Source organism: Panicum virgatum, chromosome 1N, assembly GCF_016808335.1.
Source record: "Panicum virgatum strain AP13 chromosome 1N, P.virgatum_v5, whole genome shotgun sequence".
Taxonomy (NCBI): Eukaryota; Viridiplantae; Streptophyta; class Magnoliopsida; order Poales; family Poaceae; genus Panicum; species Panicum virgatum.
Genome location: NC_053145.1, coordinates 25,112,353 through 25,128,487, shown reverse-complemented (window position 1 = coordinate 25,128,487; position 16,135 = coordinate 25,112,353). Strand labels below are relative to the sequence as shown.

Below are 16,135 nucleotides of genomic sequence, written 5' to 3'. Positions count from 1 at the left end.
AATAACACGATTTTCAATCATAATTGGTAGAAATAATTAGGGGCAACAAGGTCATTTCTTTGGATGAGTAATATGTCTGAAACTTTCTAAAACTACACTTTTTGTGGGACGAAAGGTCTAGGTGATAAAATCCCAAATTATTTGCCTAACATGCAACTTTTTATAGTGTAATATACTAGGATGTATTTTTTGCAGAAAATATTGAAACATGCATACTAAAATAGTGAGCGTAAATATTAAAATTATTTGCCTAACACTAAACTTTAGTCATCATCAACTAAAGATGAACACTCCAAAAATCAAAATTTTACTTGAAGCTTTTAGACCGGAGCATGCAGAACTGGGCATCCAACGTACTCTATGCATAGTAGAGACTATGGCCCTGTTTATCTTTACTCATAAACCTTGTAAAGACAAAAAAATGTCACATTAAATATTTTGACACATATATGGAGTACTAAATAAAGTTTTTTTATAAATTTTTTTACATGTATGGACTGTAAATCGCGAGACGAATCTAATGAGCCTACTTAATTCATGATTTGTAACAGTAACCATCTGCTAATCATGGATTAATTAGCATCATTAGATTCGTCTCGCGATTTACAACCCATCTGTGAAAAAAAATTTATAAATAAATTTCATTTAGTATTTGAAATTAGTAAAATTTCGTCGCAAAATTTTTTTTTCTTTAGAATTAAACACGACCTAACTAGCGAAGAGTACTAGTTTTAGATATTTTAATTAAAATATTATTCTCTCCAGCCACACGTCACATTGGTTTGTACTGGTCCATGCTTTTTTTTTGTTATGCACTCTGTACTACTAGTACTAGTGGAGTTGAAGGCGAAAGTCAAACGCAGCACTGTGAATCGCAGCAGTAGATGATTTCCTCTGTTACTTGGATTCTCGTCCAGGCTGCCCTGTTGCTTGGATTCTCGAGTCCAGGCTGCTGTGCGCCTTCACCGCTGCACGTGGTCCCATGCCGCGGTTAGCTCCCGTGTCAGTGCGCCGCGAGCTGGCAGAGCCCCGGCTGGCCACATGTGACACCTCGGCGCCATAAATGGTGGCGCTGAGCTCAGCGCCATCAGCTATGGCATCAAATTAGCTGTCACATCAACATCATATCAATCTAGTAATAAATATCTCGGCGCCATGAGTTATAGCGCCGAGACGTGTTACCTCGGCGCCATGATTCGTGGCACCGACCCTCAAGTTCAAAAATACAAATCGTTTCTAAAAGGTGTGAATGTGTAATTCTTTAAAAAAAGAGCCAAAATGCAAAAAATATGATAGCAAGAACCGACGAATAAAACCACGATTAAATCTCATTGTATGAAACTAAACCTTTGTTGGGATAGCTCAGGCTATATTGAATCTAAAAAAAATTTTCGTTCCAAAAACCTATGAATAAAGCCACAATGAAATGGTGTTGCCTTTCTTGTGGTCGTGTGTTGCGATAGATCGTGATATAATGCATCGACCAAGGATTTTGTTGCATCAGTTAAGTGTTATTGCAACCAACAAAATATGTTGACTTCATTGTACTCTATTTGGTTGCTTTAGAATTGAAACCTGTTATGCAAAAAAAACCCTAAACGAAAGCCCATAGGTGCATTAAAGAAAAGAAAAAAACATCGCCCCTATCAAGATCAGCGCCGCCGCTACCAGACTCCAACACCCCCCCTCCCCATCCCTCCTTCGCCACCCACACATGGCGCCAGCCGCTGTCCACCATCCTCATCCGTCCTTCCAATCCACACACGGCACCGGCCGCCGTCACCTTGCCTCCTTGCTTCGCCCGCACAGGTCGCCGGCCGCCATTATCTTGCCTCCTGTATGCTGTCTGATGCGGCCTAGGCTGTGCAAGGTATTCTTATTTTCTTGTCACACTATTAGTCCTGTAATTGCAGAGCTTGTTGAATTGTAATTTTAGCTTCATAATGGCTATTTATTCTATGTCTACATGCTTATTGCAGGGTGCAGGCAGTAATACATTTCATAGATTGTGTATTTGTGGATACTGTGAAGGATGTTAGATGAAGATAGGAGGTGGCGGCGTATGTCAAGATATACATCAGAATGGCAGGCAGGATTCAAGAACTTTCTACAGAGTGTATTTGGGGGCACATCTAGTGAAGAAACAGCTCCATGTCCATGTACTCGATGCCGCTGCATGTCTCATCGAAGTGAAAAGGAGGTTCGAACTCACGTGGCATTGAGAGGGTTTGATGAGAGTTTCATTCAAGGAGAAGGTAATTGTGAGCCTTCGTTAGTTGAGAATGATAACAATGATGGCAGTGCACGAGATCATGCTGAAGGTTCCCATGATCTAATTTCTTCACTGATCAGGGGTGTTATACATGGAGAAGTCGTAGGACAAGATGAGGACAAGCCAAATGACATTGCAAAAAAACTTTATAAGTTACTAGAAGAGGCAAAGGAGTTGTATCCAGGTTGCAAAGAGGTTACAAAGATTTCTTTCATTGTCATGCTATTTCAGATTAAATGCATGGATGGAGTTAGTAATAGCAGTCTAGAACGCATACTTCGGTTGTTCTTGCTTTGTGCTTCCTGATGGCCATTGTCTCCCAACTTCCTTGGAGAAAGTGGAGAAAGTTGTTCGAGATCTTGGCCTCCATTATGATAAGATTCATGCATGTGTCAATGACTGTGTGTTATTTCAGGGGGATTATGCTGAAAAGGATAATTGTCCAACATGTGGTGAATCTAGGTGGAAAGAGAAAGGCGGTACTGAAAAAGATGATCCTATTGAGAGTGATTGTGGAAAGAAGCTAAAGTGTTTTCCACGTAAGATCCTTCGTTATTTTCCACTTATTACTCGCTTGCAAAGATTGTATATGAGAGCATTGACATCGAAGCTGATGCATTGGCATGAGGAAGAACTAGTAGCTGATGAAAAGATGTGTCACCCTGCAGACTCATTGGCATGGAAGCATGTGGATCGTGAGTATAAGGATTTTGCTTCGGACCCTCGCAATATACGGCTCGGTCTTGCATCTGATGGCTTTAATCCTTTTGGGATGTTGAATGTTGCATATACTACATGGCCTGTCATCCTAATCTCTTACAACTTGCCTCCTTGGTTGTGTTTGAAGCAACCCTATTGGATGATGTCTATGCTGATACCAGGGCCGAAATCACCTGGAATGAAAATTGATGTCTATTTTCAACCCCAAATTGATGAGTTGATAGAGTTGTGGGTAAAAGGTGTTAACACATGGGATGCGAAGGTGAAGAAGAATTTTACTCTTCATGCGCTTCTGCTGTGGACCATAAATGACTTCCCTGCTTATGCCATGCTATCTGGTTGGAGTACTAAAGGAAAGTTTGCATGTCCATACTGCCACAAAGATATAGAGTACTTATGGTTGAAATTTGGGTCCAAGCATTGCTGCTTGGGTCATCATCGGTTTCTACCTCAGAACCATAAGTGGTGCAAGAACAAAAGCAGCTTCAACAACAAGATAGAGCGGAGGGAGGCACCTGTGCCACTGACTGGGGCTCAAGTTCTACAGTAGTATGAATGTTTTGAGCAACCAAAATTTGGGACAACAACAAAGAAGAGGAAGCAACGTGAAGAAGGCAATATGTGGCACAACTGGAGGAAGAAGAGTATATTTTTTCAGCTGCCTTACTGGAAAAAATTGTTTGTAAGTGTCGGTGTCCTGACCCGGCGGTCCGGCACCAACTAGTAAAGTGCTGCACGATCTCTCTTCCTGGATGGTTGATGCAAGAGGTAACACAGGAACACACAAATTTATCCTGATTCCGACCGTGGGGCCGTACATCCAGCAAAGGGTGTGCGAGTGCACTGTAGGGGGTACAAGCGAGGCGAGAGAGGGAGGGAAGCTCCCAAGTCTCTGCTAGAGGAGAACTTGATTGAGGCGAGTGCCAATATCGGGGCTCGGCAAAGCGTGCGTGCTCTGCGAGTTGTGTTAAGTGTAGAGATCGGCCCAGATGGATAAGACAGAGATTGCCTCCCCCTTTTATAGACACAAGGGGGGGGGGGCGGTGTACATGTACGGGAGGGGGGAGAAGTCGTCGTCTTCCCCGAATCGGGGGTGTGCAGTGGTCGATTACTATAGAAAGGATGTGGGGGAGCATTGGAGATCATTGCACCGGGCATGCAGTCGTCCTGGGTGTCATCTTTGGCCTTGTGGAGATCGCGCCGGCGTCCTTGTAGCTCCAGCAGGCGGCGTGGTGGTTGCTGTAGAGAGTACCGTCCCCTGTGCTTGATGTGGCGGTGTGCCGAGGGTCCTGCAGGCGGGGGTCTTGGCCGGGTCAAGGTTCTAGCCGTGCTCGAGGGTCGTGCCCATGCCATTCGAGGGTTCTGTGGAGGGGAAAGTACATGGAAAGTACGAGGAGTTGGCAGCACAGTGGAGGGAGAAGCGCCACGCACGTTCGCACAGTGCATCGCAGGTTTCCACAGTGGTGCCACAGTGCCAGGGATAGCTATTCAGTGTCCGGAGTTGGTGGATAAAGCCTCAGTCGTAGCCACTGTGCGGAGTGGTAGCCTGACGCCGTCTGACCCGGGTGTCGCGGCGGAGTTGTGAGCATTTAATGCCTCCGTACGGCGGGTGGCCGAACGAATGGCTGTTTGGTCGTTTTCGTCGAGGGGTGGCCTAGAGCGAGGCGGAGTCGATCCGTTTGCTCGAGGGTAGGCTCGCTACCCTCGAGTGAGGCGGAAACACGGGGTGCCGTCGAGGTCCTCGGTGGGGAGCCCTCGAGCGAGCCGGAGGTTGCCCCGCGGGTTCGAGCGGGTTCGGATGGGCCGCATTGTGTTCACGGGCTGTGGACTAGGCTTCTTAGAGTCCTTTGCTTTCCTTTGGATCGGAGGGAGGCTGTAGGACTTCGTGGGCCCGGTTGCATAACATGTGTTTGCGTTTTTAGGGCGATTTAGTCCCCTGGTTAGGGTGCCCCTAATCATTGTACCCGACAGTAGCCCCTGAGCCTTTGTAGGGATGAGCATCAGCCCTGCAGAGGCTTGATCCCTCGAAGGCGCGACTCGGGTGCCGACCGTGGGGATTTTGTTTTGTCCGGTGGGGGAGTGACGGTGTTCCGGCGAGCGTTGTCGGAGGAGATTATTCCAAGATCGGGGTTCGTTGCTGGAGAAGCAATGGGGAGGCCACTCCGAGTTGTCTATGCAGATCATAGTCGCCTTGAGCACCATGGCGCTGCCGCTGGGGATGTTGCCGTCGTGCTGATGAGGGCGTTTGAGCTGGTCTATAGAGGATTTTGATCCTCGAACACATGAAATTTCCTTCGTGGGGGCGCATTAGCGCACCCGCGGGTGTAGCCCCCGAGGCCTTGGAGGAGTGCTTGCACTCGTCCAAGGGCTATAAATGTCGCCCTGCGTGGCTGCTTGATTGGGGTGACTGCCCAACGTCTTTTTCAGCCGGCATCAGCGTTCCTTTCAGCCAGCCTCAGTGTTGCTCAAGCTGGCACAACATCCCACGATTCCTTTGGGCAATTCGGCAGGCACGTGTTAAGCGCAGGAGGCTTGTTGAACACATGGAATTCCACAATCGACGGTTGCTGATTCATTCAAGGGTGTGGCCTGAGCCGCAGTGCGCGAGGAGCCCCCGAGCCCTGGCCTGTGCGAAGGCATTTAGGGGACCCTCGACCTTTATTACGACCCTCGTCGCCCTTCCGCAGGGAGGAGGGGTGAAGCGCACCAGGCTACCCATACCCGAGCCTCGAGCTATGGCTGCTTCAGTGAGCTGTTATCGGGTGGTTCAAGTGGACGTCCGTGCCCCGTTCAGTAAGGGTCGGCTTGTGGTCCGGAGACACGTCGCATAAAGCACTCCGAAAGGTTCGCTAGGTGGGGCTCGGACCCGTTCGATAGGGTCCGAGGGCTCAATGCTCTCCCTCGATGGGATCCCCCTGCTAGGCACTCTCAGCCGGCCTTGAACACTGCGTAGGGCGTCTCGAACTCCGCATTTGAGGGTTGCTTGTATGCCCATGCAGTCCCTAACTCTGTGATCTTGGGCGCCTGTCGAACCCTCGATGGGCCAGGCTTCGAACCCCTGATCAGTAAGGCCTCGAAATTGATTTCTTCGATAGTAAGGAATTCCTGGAGGGAATATTCTGTAACGGTTCGCTTAAACGGCGCGGAGTCGCCGGTCGTGCGCGGGTCGTCCACTGATCGTGGCCGTCGTGGCCTAGTACGTGCGGGCTGTGCGGGCGCGCCTTTCCAGGCGGTTGCCTCGGGTAGGCAGAGAGGCATGGCGGTGGCTGGCGGATGGGACGGCGCTACAGTCCCACCGCACCCCGCCGGTTACTGCACCGCAATTATTGCCTGGGTGCTCGCGTGGAAGCCTCCGCGATTGTGGGGCCTAGCTTTCAGCGGCAGCGAAATCTACTGCATTCAATGCGGCAGATTCGGGGCCGCGGCTGCGAATCCGCTCGTCTCGGTGGATAAAAGCGGGGATGGGGGGATCAGTTGGCTCACCTGGCCTTTTGGTCTCGAATTCCTGCCTTTTTTGCCTCCCCTACATCCAGAGCCCAGAGCCAAGAGCGAGAGAAGGAAGAAGGAGGGAGAGAGCGCACCTTAGCCCTTGCTTGAGCTAGCCTTTCGTGTTCTTTGCCCAACTCAAAGCAATGGCGAGGATTGAGGAGCCGTTGTCGTGGAGGAAGTCCACCGCCACCGCGGCGGTTTTGGAGCAGTTGGCCGACAAGAGACTCCTACCGGTGAACAACAACCCGTCGCGGCCGGTGTGGATTCCTCCGCGACCGGAGGAGGTCGAGCTGAATCCCCCGAATGGCTACATCGTGAGCCTCGTGCGGCTCCACGAGCGGGGGTTTGGTGTCCCCGTCAGCAGATTCATGCGTGCGCTGTGCGATTACTACGGGGTGGAGCTTCACAATTTCGGCCCCAACTCCATCTCGTAGGCGGCGGTCATCATCGCCCTCTACGAGGGCTACCTGGGGATCGAGGCGCACTGGGAACTGTGAATCCACCTATTCCACGGTGAGCTCTACATCGAGATCGTCCCAGGCTAGCTGAAGAGGTACGGTTGCGCTGGCGGTCTTATGCTTCATGTGCGCGGGAATAGGTCGCACCTGTACATCCCCAGCAGGATGACCACCAACAACGCCGGGTGGACCTGAGGGTGGTTCTACCTGTGCAATGACGGCGGACGTCTCCCGGCATTCACCAACAAGGTGCTCTGGGAGAGGCCGGAGAAGTGGAACTGGGGGTGTTGCCCCAAAGCAAGCAGGCCAAGCTCGAGGTCCTCACCAACGCGCTGCAGCATTTGGTGAGGAAGGAGCTGACGGCGGCGGCCGTCATCGTGAACTTCCACCGGCAGAAGGTGATTCCTCTCATGGAGAGGAAGCTGCCGATCTTCGAGCTCACCCTCGAGGCCCCGTACGAGGGCTCGATGATGTCGAACGTGCTGCTCCCCCACAACGTCGCTGCCCAGAGAGCGAAGAGTGCTGTGGCGGAGTTCCCCGACAACCCAGATGATCTCTGGAAAGATCAAGATGCGCCCCGAGGCGGGGAACATTTCTGTGGTGAGTTTAAGTTTCAATTCGTTGTCGATTTCATGCTGTTTTGTTCCCACTCCTTGCTCCTGACTTGGCCGCGTTTGCAGAGAGTGAGCCACAAGGGTTATGTCTCAAAGCCCCCGATCTCGGAGGAATGCGAAGCCAACCGCCTGCGTGACGAGGCGGTGAAGAGGAGGAAGGACGTGGCGAGGGACGCCGCCGCTAGGAAGAGGGAGAGGAAGGAGAAGCACGAAAAGGATTGCAAGATTGTAGAAGTGGAGGGTGCCCTGCGGCCCGCCACGCCCGAGTCCACCGAGGAGGAGGACTCCTCAGATGTCGAGCTCATCTTCTCAGAGTCGGATGACGACGAGGCGGTGACGGGCGCGGATTCCCCGCCGGCCTATCGAGGGGCTGGTGGGGAGGATACTACGGTGACGCTGGGCGAGGTGAGGCTCACACTGGGATCACTGGTGGAGCCGGCTCCCACGAGGATAGAGCGGAGGTCGCCCATGCCGGCGGAGGGGCAGAGGTCGCCCGCGTCGGCAGTGGGCAGGAGATCGTCCACGCCCGTGATGGGGCAGAGGTCGCCCCCGCCGGCGACGGGTAGGAGGATACCTGCGCCCGCGGTGTTGACGGGCGGCGGAGGTTCTGCGGCGAGTGTGGAGACGCCCGCGCAGATGGCCTTGAGGCGCCAGGCCAACCCGAGGGTGGTGCCCTCAGGCCAGTCATCGGGAGGTGTCAGCATGCCGCGGGCCCGAAGGAGCAGTGTGTGCAAGCGTAGCTTGAGCGCCCGGTCGGAGTAAGTGATCTCGACTTTGTTCCTTGTTTTCATTTTTTTGACCCTCCAATCCTGGTCATGCGGCCCTGGTCATGCGGCTGGAAGAGGCCGACGCTCGGGCCGAGCAGGTGACCCCTTGGAGGCGCGCATCTGTGAGTTGGAGCAGGAGCTGGCCCGAGCCACCGGTGAGCACGATGCCCAGTGAGCCGCAGCTGACCAGAAGGCCTAGGAGGCCGAGGCACGCGAGGCCGAGCTGCGGCAAGCTAGAGCGGCGGTCAAGCAGATGGAGCAAGCCCTCGAAGCAAAGGAGGCCGAGCTCCAATGTGAGAGGGCGACTGTCGCCACTCTCATCGGGACTCTCGAGGAGAAGGACAAAGCCCTCGAGGAGAAGGACGTGGCCCCCCGGAACGTGGAGGATGCCCTCAAGGAGAAGGAGGACTCCTTGTCCACGCTCGAGGAAGCCGCGCGGGTCCAGCAGGAAGAGGCGCAAGGAGCTATCGTGGTAAGTATCCGATATTTCATTTTTGTTTGCTTCTGGTTTACCGCGACTTATCTTGGTTCCCTTGTTCAGAGCTGAAGAAGGCGGTGGCGAACGAGACCGTGGCGAAGGAGGTTGCCAACACCGCATTCACGGCGGTGCAGGACGAGTACGCCGAGCTGGAGCGGACCGCTGTGGCCGTGTGTCAGGAGCTCGAGGGGGCAAATGCTCAGTCTGGTAGCTCGGTGGCCAGTCGCCTGCGAGCACTGGCGATCGAGTCACCGAGCATGCCAAGAGCACCTTCCGCCTCAGCGTCCAGCGAGCCCTTGCCGTGGCCTCGACGCATTACGACAAGGACCTACCGCTGGTGTCGTCGGGGTACGTCATCCCGTCCGGCGCCAGCGCGGACGCCGCATAGGCCATCATGAATGACGCCGACGCCACTGTCGAGGAGTTCGCCGCCGCTTTGACCAAGAAGCTCGAAGCCGACATCCCCCCGATAGCTGAATTTGATGCTGTTGAAGATCCGCCGAGGGGGGAAGACAACCTGTAGGGAATCTGGGCCTCGGAGCCCATGTAATAAGTTAGTAGTTGTAGTAATCATTTTTCTACTTTATTTTATGTTCTCGTATATGCTTTAGATAGGTTTCAGTGAGGAAGCTGTCGTTCATAAACGTCTTAGGCGTAGGGAGGTGAGTGGGGATGCCGTATCCCGGAGGCATAGGAGGTCCCACGGCTCGGCCGATCTTGTTCCTTAGTCGTTTATGCCTTGCGTCTACCTTTCCAAGTATATGAGGAAACTTAGATACGGAAATTTTTCGAAAAAACATTGGCAATTTCGGGGACGTTCGGGGGTTCCCCCCGTAGTAGCCCCCGAGGGAGGCTTGGCTTTGCCGAGGGTAAAGCCGAGCGTACCTCAGTGTTCATGCGCATCCGAGCCTTCGAGGGTTCGGAAATTTTCCAAAAAATAAACAAGTAAAGCATAGTCTTTATTGCTATGGGAAAATTTAAATACGAGTACAAGCTATATACAAAGAGCTTGGAATTCTAAGGATAGAAGCGACGTAGCTGCTGTATGTTCCAAGCGTTAGTGAAGACTTCACCGTTTTCGTTCGCCAGCTTGTACGTGCGGGCATGAGTACCTCGGCGATGATGTACGGGCCTTCCCATGGCGGTGAAAGCTTGTGGCGTCCTCTATTGTCCTGTCGAAGCCTTAGCACCAAGTCCCCCTTGTTGAGGTCTCGGCGTCGAACCCTCTGCGCTTGGTATCTTCGCAAGGATTGCTGATAACGCGCGGAGTGTAGGAGCGCTACGTCTCGAGCCTCGTCCACTTGATCCAGTGAGTCCTCGCGAGCTTGCTGGTTCTGCTGCTCTTGATAAGCCTTCAGCCTCGGCGATCCATACTCCAAGTCCGTGGGGAGGATGGCCTCGGCAGTGTAGACGAGGAAGAATGGGGTGAAGCCTGTGGCTCTGCTCGGGGTTGTTCTCAGGCTCCAAATAACCGAGGGTAGCTTTGCGATCCACCTTCGGCCAAACTTGTTCAGCTTGTTGAAGATCCTTGGCTTCAGGCCTTGCAGGATCATGCCGTTGGCACGCTCCACCTGGCCATTCATCTGTGGGTGTGCCACAGCCGACCAATCCACGCGTATGTCGTAGTTGTCGCAGAATGTCAAGAATTTCTTACCCGTGAACTGGGTGCCGTTGTCGGTGACGATCGAATTTGGGACCCCAAACCTGAAGACAATGTCAGTGAAAAACAGGACGGCTTGCTCAAACTTGATTTTGCCGATGGGTCAAGCCTCAATCCACTTGGAGAACTTGTCGATTGCTACCAACAAGTGGGTGAAGCCCTCGGGCGTCTTCTGCAGAGGTCCAATGAGGTCCAATCCCCACACGGCGAATGGCCATGTAATGGGGATGGTCTGCAGAGCATGAGCCTGGAGGTGTGTCTTTCGAGCATAAAACTGGCAACCCTCACAGGTTCGCACGACTTCAGTGGCGTCGGAGACCGCGGTGGGCCAGTAAAAGCCCTGTCGAAATGCGTAGCCCACGAGGGTACGCGGCGCAGCGTGGTGACCGCATATGCCGGCGTGGATGTCTCGAATTAGCTCCTTGCCCTCAGGAATGGGGATGCATCGCTGCAAAATGCCCGAGGGACTGCGCTTGTACAGCTCGTCGTCGATTAGGACGAAGGACTTGGCCTGCCTGGCGATGTGCCGCGCCTAAGCGTGGTCCGAGGGTAGGACCCCTCGAATCATCCTGTCAAGGTACTGGGTGCGCCAGTCTCGTGGAGGCGGGGCCTCATCGATCTCCATTGCTTCAGCCTCGTCCGTCGAGGAAGTCTCGATGTCAGTGTCCATGGCCTCGGGCTCCTCCGTCGAGGGGTCCTTGGCTGAGGGCTCGACGGCCGCAGCCCCCGAGGGTTCGGGTGCTGCTCTGACGGCTTCCGTAGGGTTCTTGAAGTCGACGGATTGCTTGGCGAGGTCGCGGGCGAAGACGTTTGGGGGAACAGGGGTCCGCCCGGACACGATCTTGGCCAATTCATCCGCTTCCTTGTTGTACTTGCGCGCAATGTGGTTAAGCTCGAGCCCGTCGATCTTGTTCTCGAGGCGATGCACCGCATTGCAGTACGCCTCCATCTTCTCATTGTGGCAGCTTGCCTCCTTCATCACCTGGTCGATGATGAGCTGGGAGTCTCCCCGGACGTTGAGGCGCTTGATGCCGAGCTCGATGGCGATGCAAAGGCCGCTGAGGAGGGCCTCGTACTCTGCCATGTTGTTGGATGCTGGGAAGTGCAAGCGTACCACGTAGCGCATGTGCTCTCCGAGGGGTGAGACAAAAAGCAGGCCCACGCCCGCACCGATCTTCATCACCGACCTGTCGAAGTACATGAGCCAGCTTTCTGCTTGAATCAGGGGTGGGGGCAGCTGAGTGTTGGTCCACTCAGCTACGAAGTCCGCCAAGATCTGGGATTTGACTGCCTTGCGAGGGGCATAAGTGAGAGTCTCTCCCATCATCTCCACCGACCACTTGGCTATCCTACCCGTGACCTCTCGGTTGTGGACTATCTCCCCGAGGGGGAAAGACGAGACCACGGTGATGGGGTGGGCCTCGAAGTAGTGGCGCAGCTTGGGCCGAGCCAGGATCACTGGGTAGAGCAGCTTCTGGATCTGTGAATACTGTGTCTTGGTCTCGGACAGCACTTCACTGATGAAGTACACCGGCCTTTGGATGGGCAGAGCGTGTCCCTCCTCTTGTCGTTCCACAATGATGGCGGTGCTAACGACTTGAGTCGTGGCTGCCACGTATAGGTAGAGGGGCTCGCCGTCAATTGGTGGCGTTTGGATTGGAGAGCTAGTGAGCGACGCCTTAAGTTTGTCGAGAGCCCCCTGGGCTTCGGGGGTCTACGAAAAGCGTTCAGATTTCCTCAAGAGACGATACAGAGGCAAGCCTTTCTCATCGAGGCATGAGATGAATCGGCTGAGGGCTGCTAGGCAGCCCATAACCTTCGGTACCCCCTTTAGGTCTCAGATCGGGCCCATCCGAGTGATGGCCGATACTTTCTCAGGGTTGGGTTCGATGCTGTAACACCGGGTTTATAAAAGGACATAAACCGAGCAATCATATACGTGCCAGGATCAAGTCACACGTATATACAACAGAATGAACAGTATATCACAGCACATATCACGTAAAAAGATATAATAAAGCGAGTACGAATATTATTTATTACATTAATGACAAAAATGTCTGATACAGCGGAAGCGAAGTTCAAAATACGATAAAAACTCTCCGAAGCTGAGCAGGTCACCACAGGGATGTCGACTGGGAGACGAACGCCTAGAAGTCCTCGTAGTCCTGGTAGCGCTGGGCGAACTCCCTTGCGTCGGCAGGAACTGAGCAGCAGTAGAGTATCCAAGAGGAAAAAGTAGAGAAGAGGCAAGAGTGAGTACACAACTTGTACTCAACAAGTATAACACAAACTATGAGGCTCTAGGTTGGCTGACTGACTGCATTAGCTTTTAAGTCTTGGCAAAATTTTATTAACGCTATTTACTACAAGTTGATGAATTACCATAAACCCAGTTACATAATAATTAATCAAAATTAATTAAGAACTACTGAGAACCAAACTGAAACCACCAAGGTAACCCCGAGAGGCACCCCCTCGTCGGAAGGAGTTAACCCCACTAATCAAAAGGAGGATCTGGGCCGCTCATGACCGTGAGCACGGCTAGTATACCAGTTTTACACTCTGCAGAGGTTGCACATTTTTACCCACAAGTCGTGAGCTACGCCAGTTGTTCATCTCAATTCCTTAGGTGAGATGACTAGCAAACTCACCACGAGGCCTTTACAAAGAATCTCGTTGGTAGGGAGTAACCGCGAGGTTGGATTGGTGACTATGGAGTAGGTCTAGTGGGCGTCAAGACACGAAGCACAGACGAGGCCACTCAGCACGAGGGCCATAGAAGCTTACCGCCCCTGCCCCGCAGGTAAGTTACTCCAAACCAAAAAGACCTAATTATTCCGCCAACACCGTCCCATTCCAGTCTTGTGGTAGCGCTGTTGTCCCAGGTTGTCGCTCTATGAAACGGTCCTTATGGAGAGTGGCCAACCAAGCACTAAGAACCATGCTGGCCCCCTAAACCAAATTTCTAACAAAACATATTTTAACGAGACGTGAGCCACCCAAGCACGAAGCACAGAGGGCCACTCCTAGAATTAAGTTGCATAAACCATTAATCAAATTAATTAAAAAGGACCAAGTGTGTTATAGTGCGGCACCTAGCACAACTAACCAAAATGCAACCCAAAGGATATATATAAAAGATATAAAGTGGCTAGGAAATCCTTATAGGCATACAATATTAAAATGCAGTATGAAATTGTATTTAAAGGTGATAGGTTGTTCATGTTATACTTGCCTTCCTCATACTGCTCCTGCTGCTGCTCGAACTGGTCAGAAGACGGCTGCTCTGGGTATTGGTACTGGGGCTCCTCCGGTAGCTCAACGTCTACTCACGAACACATGGCCAAAAACAAGGCAACAACATAAACATACATGCAAACAAAGGCTAACACTAACAAACAGTACAACAATACATAAAAACAGCACACTAAACTAGTCTAAAACTATTCTACACGTTACAATGATCGCGTGGACATAAAGAACGCCTAAAATGGAGCTAAAACGCATAATCTAGGCCAAAAACAAGTTCTAGGGGCTTATCTGCGAGAAAAACTAAGTTCCAGGGAGTTTTTTGCAAAAACCGAGGGCCTAAACGTAAATAAACCTTAGTTTCAAGGGCTAACCTGCAAAAAGGCAAGGGCTGGATGGCGGATTTGATTCCTGGAAAGCTCAGGGGGGTTTGTGCAATATTTTGGGCCCAACTGTAATAAGTTTTGAACACAGCTGGACCGCGGGTTGATTACCAAGAAACCGAGGGGCTCTTATGCAAAAGTGACCAGCGCTGACCGGTATCTTCCCTGTTTGACTCCGAGCCGAATGGATCTGGGCTGTAGGATTAGGATCTGGCGGTCCAGAGAGCGGGGGCGAGAGACCGCGGTGGCGCGGGTCGTCGGGGCGGGGTTCCGCGGCGGCGGGCTCGCCGGAGATGGCAAATCCGGTGCTCCGGGGGTCAAACCGAGCGGGTCTTTGGCCTGGGATGGTCAGCGCGATACGCATAAACCACCTAAGCCTCGTGCGCGGGGCGGGGAGGCTCGGGGCGTCGTGCGCCAAGGCGGTGGCGGGTCTGCACGGTGGCGAAATGACGGCGAGCGCCGTTCCAGCCTCGGAAAGGGTCCACGGGCCTAGAACTCTAGCGCATAACGACCGGGAAGGTGTAGGGGTCCTCACCGAGGGTTCGGAACTGGTGGGGCGTGACGCAGCGGCGCTGGCGGCGAGATTCGGGCGGTGGTCGTGGGCGGCGCTCGCGGAGGAGTTGACGCAGCGATGCTCCGGGCTTCGGATCTCCTCGAATCGATGCGGGGTCGTGCTGCGAATGATAACCTGGGGTCAGGACGGGTCAGGGACCATCGGCGGCGAGAAATCGAACGGCGGAGCTACTCACCGGTGTTCGGTTCTTGGCGCAATTCCGGCGCCGCAAGGGTTGTGGTCGAGGATGGAGAGCTTGAGGAGCGTCCCGGCGGCAAGGCGAAGCTTCTGGGATGCTTTGCGAGGGCCCTGGTGCGTCGGGGCGGCGTGGTCGCGGCGGCGCAGAGGAGCGGCGCGGGGCAGAGCTGCGTGGAGGCGGCTGCTAGGGTTTGCGGCGGCCTTTGGCGTGGGGGTGAGAGTGCAGGGGGGTCTACGGGGTTTAAAGAGGGAAGGACCGAGGATCTCGGCGAGGGAGCAGGGATGGAAGGCTCGCGGAGATCTCGACCGGACTCTGCTGCGCGGCGAGGTACGCGGGAGGAGGGGGATGACCCTGACCTGTGGGTCCGGCCTGGCAGCGAGGGGGAAGAGACGACGCGGGTGTGAGCGGCGTGCGGGCCGTGCACGAGTGGAGCGAGCGGAAAGGAGAAGGGGTGGGCCGCGTGCGGGTGAGGGGGCCGAGCGGGGAGAGGCTACCTAGGCCGGGCACGGGGAAAAACTGGGCCGCGGGTTTGGGCCACGGGGAGAGGGAGAAGGAGGGAACGGGTTGGGCCGGTTGTTGGGTTTTGGGCTGGATTCTCTTTTCCTTTTCTAATTCTATTTCCTCTCTCTTTTCCTTTTCCCTATTCAAACTCAACTCAAACTATATCTATTCGAATTCAAATTCAAAATTTGAATTCAACAACCTTATGCACACAAGCAAATAAAATAAATGCTCCAGCATGAATGCAGCAACAAAGTTTAACCTATGATAAAATTTTAATTACTTGAGGAACAAATTTGGATTATATGTCATTCTAAACACAATCAACCTTAGAAATTTAAATAAAGCCAATTAAATTTATTAATAAATGCTGGAATTTAAACTAGGGTGTTACAGACGCCCCGCTGGGAGACGATGAAACCCAAGAGCATGCCTCGAGGGACTCCGAACACGCACTTCTCGGGGTTGAGTTTCACTTCCTTAGCCCTAAGGCAATCGAATGCGATCTTGAGATCGGCAACCAGGTCGTCCGCCTTCCTGGATTTCACAACGATGTCGTCGACATATGCCTCTATGGTGCGCCCTATATGATCTTTAAACACATGGAGCATACATCGCTGGTACGTAGCTCCAGCATTTCTAAGGCCAAAGGGCATCATGACGTAGCAGTACATGCCGAAGGGGGTAATAAAAGAAGTCGCGAGCTGGTCGGACTCTTTCATTTTGATTTGGTGGTAACCGGAGTACGCATCAAGAAATGACAAAAGTTCGCATCCCACAGTTGAGTCA

The 16,135-nt window shown here is 52.9% G+C and overlaps 1 protein-coding gene across 1 annotated transcript; it reads right to left on the bottom strand.

Annotated features, from left to right (window-relative positions):
* Positions 1-10,990: 10,990 nt before the first annotated feature.
* Positions 10,991-11,437, bottom strand: LOC120653429. The gene has a single exon (XM_039931179.1). It carries the CDS (start codon positions 11,435-11,437, stop codon positions 10,991-10,993), a length of 447 nt encoding a protein of 148 aa, XP_039787113.1.
* Between the last annotated feature and the right edge of the window lie 4,698 nt (positions 11,438-16,135).

Coding starts and splice junctions, on each gene's coding strand:
- LOC120653429 (XM_039931179.1), bottom strand. CDS start 11,437: ATGAAGGAGGCAAGCTGCCACAATGAGAAGATGGAGGCGTACTGCAAT.